The sequence below is a fragment of the Cavia porcellus genome, unplaced genomic scaffold, assembly GCF_034190915.1.
Source record: "Cavia porcellus strain 051 isolate PalLab524CR breed Dunkin Hartley unplaced genomic scaffold, mCavPor4.1 scaffold_13, whole genome shotgun sequence".
Lineage (NCBI taxonomy): Eukaryota > Metazoa > Chordata > Mammalia > Rodentia > Caviidae > Cavia > Cavia porcellus.
This window is the reverse complement of record NW_026947496.1, coordinates 29569471-29578372: the sequence shown is the minus strand read 5'-3', so window position 1 is coordinate 29578372 and position 8902 is coordinate 29569471. Positions and strand designations below refer to the sequence as shown.

The following is an 8902-nucleotide window of genomic DNA, read 5'->3' as shown; positions in this document are numbered from 1 at the left end:
GTTCTCTTACTTGCTTTAATCGTCGGGCCATGTATTATAAAGTGCCTTCTAAATCACATCCAGGACTGATTTCAAGCTGTTAAAATGTTTATACTTAGACAAGGATATGATCAGTTATCTACAAATGACTGTGCAACAGAGTCAAAGATTTGACTCAATAACCAAAAGCAGTGAATATTATAAACTCAAAAATCCAAAATGTGCTGTACTAACTTTTCTTCCCATTAAACTTGTGTAATTGCCAGTTAAGTTGCAACCTTGTAACATATCCACCATGTAAAACACCCCCCCCCTCCCTGGTTCCTGTAGAACTAAGCCAAATTACCTTTTATGGAGACAAACTGATCCCAAGACCCTGACCCCTCCTCTTGTGGCTTACTACTTTACAACTCCCTGCAGCTCCACGTTGGGCACACACTTCCCTGGCTGGTTTTCTGGGACAGTGCTGCCACTGAGCTCAGCTAATAAAGCGCTTATTAATTTTTGGAGTCTGTCATTTTTCTGCCCATATCAAAGACTTCTGCTGAAAAATCATTAGGAAGCAGAAAGATGAACAGAGTATCTCTAAATAAAGATATTTGAGTTTTTATTAATTTATTAATACACATTGAGAGTACATTTGCAGTCATCTTACAGAGAATGTATATGTACATAACACATCGTGATTCTTTTTATTAGCTTTCCTTCACATTCTTCACACTCCGTCTATAGGGAGGTGCTCTTTCCCCATTTGCATTATGACTACAATTACTAGTATTATTGTTCATGTTTGTGATATATAAACATGCAAATAGTAAATAATGGAATACATGGCTATAGGGATGATTTTGAAACATTTGACTGGACACACTGAAAACATAAATTTAAGTGAAATAAATTAATTTTAAGTGATTTCCTAATGTGAAACTTTTCTGAATGTATGTATAGTTTTCAGTCATGAAAGCCTAAACTTAAGTTCTGCTAAAATTGTTTCTATCACCTGTGCAGCCAGCAAGGTACTGAGAGGTGGACAGGAGACAAGCAAACCTAGAAACATATTTAAAGAAAACCTGGGACTGGGTGGGATATGACCTCTCCGATAAAGCCAGCTTGGTCTGCCTCTGTATTTGTATGTGATAAAAAGGGGAGAAGGCAACAATAGAGTGAAAGTGCAAGTTCTGTGATTTGCTGAGAAGACTGAAAGTGAAACATTCTCAGGGCTACTAGTGCCATATTCAGAAGGGAGGAACACCAAGGTCAGACACCTGCTGCATGGGCTCTGCTCTAGCCCCAACTTGTTTACAAGGCTTGCCTTTGGTGCTCCATGTTCTTGGGGCTGGCCTTGCTCTAACTCAGAATGTGTCATGAATCTCCAGCTCAACTGTTCCTCACAAACTGTTTCCCAATTTATATCCTCAAAGAACTCATTTTACCTTTCTAATGACTTGAGTATAAATTTCATCAAACTATTAAATCCTTTCAGAAATACAGACACATTAAATTAACTGTGTAACAGCTGAAGAAAGCAAAGATTCTGGGGACACATCATGGAACTACAATTATGTTATATTTGTCTTAACTTGATAATTTTGTATTTATGCAAAAATATTAAAATTATAAATTATAACTGTACAGTTTGATATGCTGCTATGTTTGCACTGTGAAATAATTACATTTATGAAGAAAACACAAAGAATAACCCTCTCAGAAAATTCTAATGATCTATGGCTCACTATATCCATCATGGTCCTATGTGATCTGCAGCATCATTTTGTACTGTACATGAGAAACATTGTGCTTTTTCTTTGAACTTATACTCTGCTTCTGTGAGATTGTTGATTTTACATGCTTTTATGAATTGTATCTGGATGTCTCACCAAACCTTCTTATGATCACAGCTGCTATGGGGTATTCACAGCAGCTGAATGTAGTGTGTGTTTGGTCTAGTGTCTAATACTGATTTGGGGTCTCTGTTTCACCTGCCTTAGGGTGGGTAGCCCACACACAATATAAGGGAAAAGAGGTTTTCTGCTCCCTCTTTTGCTCTTGTTGCTTTTGCTGACTTTTGCCACCACGAATGCTTGCCCCTTTGCCACACCACAATGCCTCAGAGCCAGCTGATTGTGGACTGAAACCTCCACAAATTGTGAGCTAAGTAAACGTTTTCATTAACTTTGGGCATCAACGATTTTGTCTCAGCAATTAGAGAGAAGTGACAGAATTTGGTACTAGAGAAGTAGGTTTGTTGCTGTGATTACCTGGCTATTCAAAAGCCTTTGGGAATGACTTGTGGGAAAAATTTTGGGATGTTGCCTGAAACAGTACAGCTAGAATATCAGGCAGTTCTGCACTGGAGACTCTGGGAAGTGCTCCGAAGACCAGAGCTGATACAAATATTTGTTGGTAAAGACTGGGCTTGGGAGGTTTCTACTCTGAAGGACTATGTAAGTTGCTGGACTCGAGACAGTGTATATTGTGGCTCGGCAAAGTTTGTCTTCATTTTGCTCATTTCTGAAGACTTTGCCTGAGACTAACATTGATGGTAGCAAACTAATGAATCTGGCAAAAGAAATTTCAAGGCAGTCGAATGCTGAGGTGGTGGCATGGCTATTGTTGGGGGCTTTTAGTTCTTGACTCGCAAAAACAAAGATCCCAGCAGAATGTTTTAAACTTCGTGAGTTTGGCCACAAGGGAACCTACAGTAAAGCAGCAGACTGCAAAGACAGAGAGAAAAGATCTTGATTGCTAAGAAGGAATAGAATACTAATGATGGTCTGAGGATATCACAGGAAGCAGCAAGTCTCAATATCTTCAAACATAGAAATCATATGCGTTAATCTGCAAGTTGGCTGAAAAGAGATTAATATGTAGAAAACAATATGAAATAAACATTACAATCATAAACCATTTCAATGTCAAATTTTTAAAAAATTGATGGTGCACAAAGCAGGTAAATGGAAGGTAGTATGAGAAAAATTTACAAAATACTCAGTTTTGGGGTCATGTTACCCCACATTACTAAAAAAAAAATCAAAGAAAATAAAAAGAACCACCAAACTTCTAAGCTTCCTAGTATGTAAACAACACAAACACACCTGCAGATACGTCACCATACAAAATAAATTATGACCTGATTTGAATAGTCAATCACACACACACTATTTCTTATAACATATATTCAATACATTTATACTCAAAAGGCAACTTATAAATATCTACCCCGAGATCTACTTCAATGATGAGTTTGCTGTATTTATAATTTATCTCCTAGTGCTATATTTCATAGAAAATGGATATCCCATTTGTGCATGATTTACTTATACAAATTTGCATTATATGAGAAATATTCAAAGGATTTTCAAACTGAGGTATACCTGAGTACATTCATAGGAATTTAATCCAATATGCAATATTCTATTTATGACAAAGATTTTTGGAATATGAAAGAAAGCAAGACAAAAGAGCTATCTCTCAAAACCTACTTATTTCTCCAGTATGAAATGCAGTGTATACATGAAAGGTCATGTTAAAATGGGGACAACTCAAATCCTCCACTTACTCTCCCTTTGTGTAAATGCATATTTTCTGAGGTTCCAAAAATCACAAAACGCTTTGTAAAACTATCCACATAAGGTTTCTTTCTAGTGTAAGCTTTTGTGTAATGCGAAACGGAAAAATTAGTTTGCTACAGTAATTACATGCGTGTGGCTTTGCTCATATGAGAATTCTTTCGTATTTGAATACATTGAGAAACAAAATCTTTCCCACATTGTTCACGATGTTAAGATTCTCATTACTTACCCCTTCAGTTTATGTAATGATATCTCTATGTAATCAAAGATTACTTCAACTCTTTACAATGATTTCTTTACAATGGCTTTAAATGTTTAAGTGACTATACACAGGCACACACACTTTCCCTAACATTTTTTAAGTCTGTGGTGATTACCAGATTACTGAAGGCTTCGGTCCACTGTTTTTTCTTTTCCACAAACTTTATAATACATGTGCAGTTTATGCATTTTCGAACAATTTAAATACATAAGCTTTGTACCCTTAGAGAACTTTCACATCTTTGGAAGTCACTGGATCAGCTGAGATCATTCACACATTGCTTACATACAGTTTCCCCTCAGATTTGTGTCTTTCACATTTTTAGCATTTCTATTGAAAACTTCCCTATATTGTTACATAGTCATGGTTTCTACTACTGTGAGTACTTATATGTCTTTTACACCGACTGTGTCTGGTGAAGGTTTTCCCATGTTACATACATAAGCATTCTCCCTAAATGGCTTCTTTGTTGTGTGTTACAGTAAATTTGTCTGATGAAGATTTTGAAACACTATTTACATGCATAACGGTTTCTCTTCAGTGTGAGTTCATGTCTTTTAGAGTGATTGTGTGTGCTATAAATGGTTACATACTTAGGATTTCTCCTCATAGTGGGTCCTTTCATGTGTTTTACAATGACTGTGTCTCGTGAAGGCCTTCCCACATTGATTACATATATATGGTTTCTCTCCAGTGTGAGTTCTTTGATGTATTTTACATTTGCTTTGGGAAATAAATGCTTTCCCACAATGGTTACACACATACGGTTTCTCCCCAGAGTGAGTTCTTTCATGTGTTTTCCAGTGACTGTGTGTGCTGTAGGCTTTCCCGCACTGGTTACATACATAAGGTTTCTCTCCAGTGTGAATTCTTTGATGAATTTTATATACACTTTGTGAATTAAATGCTTTCCCACACTGGTTACATACAAAGGGTTTCTCCCCAGAATGAGTGCTTTCATGTCTTTTACACTGACTGTTTGTGGTGTAGGCTTTCCCACACTGATTACACACATAGGGTTTCTCTCCAGTGTGAGTTTTTTGATGTAAACTATATCCACTTCGGGATTTAAATACTTTTCCACATTGGTTACATATATACCGTATTTCTCCAGTGTGAGTTCGTTGATGTAGTTTACATTTACTTTGGGAAATAAATGCTTTCCCACATTGGTTACACACATATGGTTTCTCCCCAGAGTGAGTTCTTTCGTGTGTTTTCCAGTGACTGTGTGTGCTGTAGGCTTTCTCGCATTGGTTACAAACATATGGTTTCTCTCCAGTGTGAATTCTTTGATGTACTTTACACACACTTTGTGAATTAAATGCTTTCCCACATTGGTTACATGCATAGGGTTTCTCCCCAGAGTGAGTTCTTTCATGTCTTTTACACTGACTTACTGTGATGTAGGCTTTCCCACACTGTTTGCATACGTAGGGTTTCTTTCCAGTGTGAGCTTTCTTATGTATTCTATATCCACTTGGGGATTTAAGTGTTTTGCCACATTGGTCACATACATACAGTATTTCTCCAGTGTGAGTTCTTTGATGTAGTTTACGTTCACTTTGGGATTTAAATGCTTTTCCACATTGGTCACATACATATGGTTTCTCTCCAGTGTGAATTCTTTCATGTATTTGATAATACTTGTGTGTGCTAAAGGCCTTCCCACATTGTTTACATACATAGGATTTCTCTCCAGAGTGAATTCTTTCATGTCTTTTGCAAGCTCTGTGTGTATTGAAGGATTTCATACATTGCATACATACATACTGCTTCTTTATACTGTGAATTTCTTTGCCTTTCCAAAATGAAATGTTATTATTGAATACTGCCTCACACTGTTTACTCATATAGTGATTTTCTACAGTATTAGGTTTTTCATGTAGCTGAATATCATGCTGAGAACTAAGATCTTTTTCATATGGTATACATACATAGTTATTCATTATACTAGGATTTCTTTCCCCTATTTGAGTATAGTTGGCTGTATTGAAAGCTTTCACATCTTGGTCAAAGACAAAGGACTTCTCTTCAGTGCTGCGTCCCTCAAGAGGATCAAAGTAGCATTTAAAACTTTGCTTCTTTTCTCTAGGAATTTTGTCAGAAAGCTTGGGAAAGCAGTGGATGTTTGTACAAGTCATTCCATCTTCAAATCCCTGACAGTCATGTGGTTTGAGTCCAGTATTAGCTGTGATGGGAACTTTTGGCAATAATTTACCAATTATGGGTTTTCTGCAAGCATCTGGTACACATGGTTTTGTACCAAATGGTTTCATGTTCATATTAATATCTGGGGTCCAAAATCTCACTTCTTCATGCAGATACCCTAATTTATATTGTAAGCATTTAACTTCTTCCATTCTGTAAAAGAAAAATAAGAGAATATAATCACCCACATTTAAACATATTTTTATTAATGATTTATCATGCTATCAGATTTGTTGCCTAATAATACTTTACAATGAATTTACTGTATACTCTGAATAGTAACTCAAAAAACACATACTGAAAGCATAATGTATATTTGTGAGATTATAATTCAGATGACTGCAATAAATAATGCTTTCATTTTGAGTCATTCATACACACACACACACACACACACACACACACACACACACACACATACACACCACATGTGGGCCACTTTTGATACTATTTCCTCCAGGACTCAACAGCTCCTGCCTTCCACTGAATTGTCAGCATGCTCTAAACTACCTATTGCTTTCTTTTCTGCCATCTGTCCTTCCTTTTTCCCCTTAATTCATATTTTTGGCTTTTCATACAAAAGTTAACATGTACAGGCATTTCTGTCTCACATATTTGGTATAAGATTAGGATTAAAGAATCCATCCACCTTTTGTTAAGTGGCATCATTTCATTGTTCTCTATGGCTGAGTATTTTTCTATTATAGACATACCACAGTTCTACTATGATATCAGTGTTGGAGACAAGATTCCAGAGTTGTAGCATTGAGGTATAACCTAGGCCTAATTTTCTTTTTTTATTTTAACATAGTTTCATCAAACTTTCTTACCTATTATAGCTTCACATACTGCTAAGATTCAGAACATGTTAAATCCATGTTGAGGCACTCAATTGCCTTAAAGTATTCATCTGTGGAAGAGCATGTAGGATATTTCCTGAGCTTAGCTTTTGTATATTGTGTTGCTACAAAGATAGGCATGTAGGTATTATTATAATAGGATTACTTTACCCTTGAGAGGAAGATACCCAGGGGAAGTACAGCTGGATAAAACAGAGTTTCTATGTTGTGGTAGACATCAACTCATTATATAGTCCCAAGTAGCACTGACTCTCTATGTAGCCCAGTCTGACTACTACCTCATGGCAATCCTCCTACATCAATGTCCTGAAAGCTGGAAAAGTAGGTATGTACCACTATTTCAGGCAAAATGAAATTTCTCTTTTCACCTTTTTCAAAAATCTCTATGCGCATTTGCATTAAATGTTATGATTTATGATTTGTCCATCAAGAATACGGATGGTGTATCCTAATAATTAGGAATATGAGTGCACTAAATAGTATGGAGGATTTTCTAAAAACTGCTATTTATCAAAGTCATGGCATTTATTTGTTTTTCTTCATGATTAACAATTAGGCAAATATTAAATGCATTTACTACTTTTAAATAGATAGCATTGTTTACACAATTTGTTTCACATGAAGATAATCTTTACCACATACTAACATGTATGTGTAATTACATATCCTGAACTTGAATTTTAGTCCAAATACAATGCATGTTTTATATTAAGTTACATTCAATATTTCTGTGAAATTTCATAAAACAGTTTTATATTCTTCAATGTGGAAAATAATTTGATTCTTATTCATCAGAGATGATCACTTGTAGCATAATGTCAGTATTCCCTAAGTTGGAGACACTGGAGTATTTCCACAATTCAATTTTCACAGTACAGATATCAAACATGTATGTACGCATCTACAGAGAAATTGTATAAGATTAAAAATTTTGAAGATGGCCTCTCATGTACAGTATGCTTGGTTTTATTATTTCTGACTCTTCCAGAACATTCACAATTTCAAAATGAAAATTACCTTATATTTCTCTTGTACTCTTTGTATTCATGTTCAAATTGCTGTTCATTCCAATTTTTTCCTAAAGTGTACAAACAGAATTATAATGAACTATATTGCTTAAAAATTAATACATGCCAGTTAGAATTATAACAATGCAATCATGAATGGAAATGCATTAAAATATCTGTATATCATAATTAAGGAAACTGCACTGATGTGCAACACCCTATTTTATCAGATACCATAGAGAAAATGATAACTTTCCTTACCTATAGCAACCATGTTCTGAAAGTTTTCCCACATCACATCTCTATAAAGCTTCTTTTGGGAGGGTTCCAGCAACGCCCACTCCTCCACGGTGAAGTTCACAGCCACATCCTCAAAATTCATCACCTCCTAAATCATCAGACAGATATATTGAGGAGGAAGACTGAGACTATGATATCATGAACCACACTGACTCATAAGTATCTCAAGTGAGGACATGACCACTCAGCCTACATGGGTTAGCAAATGTAGCTCCAGCCCAGGCCAGAACCATAGCAGAGCAGACAGGAATCAGAAGGGACACAGATGCTTGCCCAGCCATTTGGGAGCAGTTGACACTGAAATCTGACTAGACCTGTGGAGGAGAGACAAGTTGGGTCAGAGAACAAAGATCGCCCAGGGCGATCACAAAAACAAGTGACTCTAGGCCCCACAGCTTCAAACCCTTAGGTTGCCATACATGCAGACTCACTAAGCAAGGAGGTAGCAAGTAACATTAAGGTGCTGAATGTATATAATAAACATGTGGCTTTGGGGGAGTTAGTTCCCTTCTCCTATCAGGATGGGTTCCACCTGACCTCAGCTTTTATCTTTTATTTTTCCATCCTCCAGTCCCCTACCCCCAACATCAAGCCCAACATCAAGGGCTTCATAGGATGTGGCATATAGTACCTAAACAGAGACTGAGGGGAAACAGTTTTCCCCTGACGCTAAGGAGCCTCTGCCAGCAGGAAAGTTGGCCCACATTCCAA

General features: G+C 36.5%; 1 protein-coding gene across 2 annotated transcripts in view; it reads right to left on the bottom strand.

Moving 5' to 3' along the window:
• Positions 1–563: 563 nt before the first annotated feature.
• LOC100733032 (zinc finger protein ZFP2-like) overlaps positions 564–8902 on the bottom strand; it is a 44429-nt gene continuing 36090 nt past the window's right edge. For both annotated transcript variants that reach the window (XM_003468722.5, XM_063260005.1), the window contains 3 exons: positions 8153–8279; positions 7902–7962; positions 564–6177 (listed from right to left, as the gene is read on the bottom strand). In XM_003468722.5, coding sequence (XP_003468770.4) covers positions 4407–6177; positions 7902–7962; positions 8153–8279 — 1959 coding nt within the window. In that variant the 3' untranslated portion in view covers positions 564–4406. The remainder of the gene's footprint in view (positions 6178–7901; positions 7963–8152; positions 8280–8902) is intronic.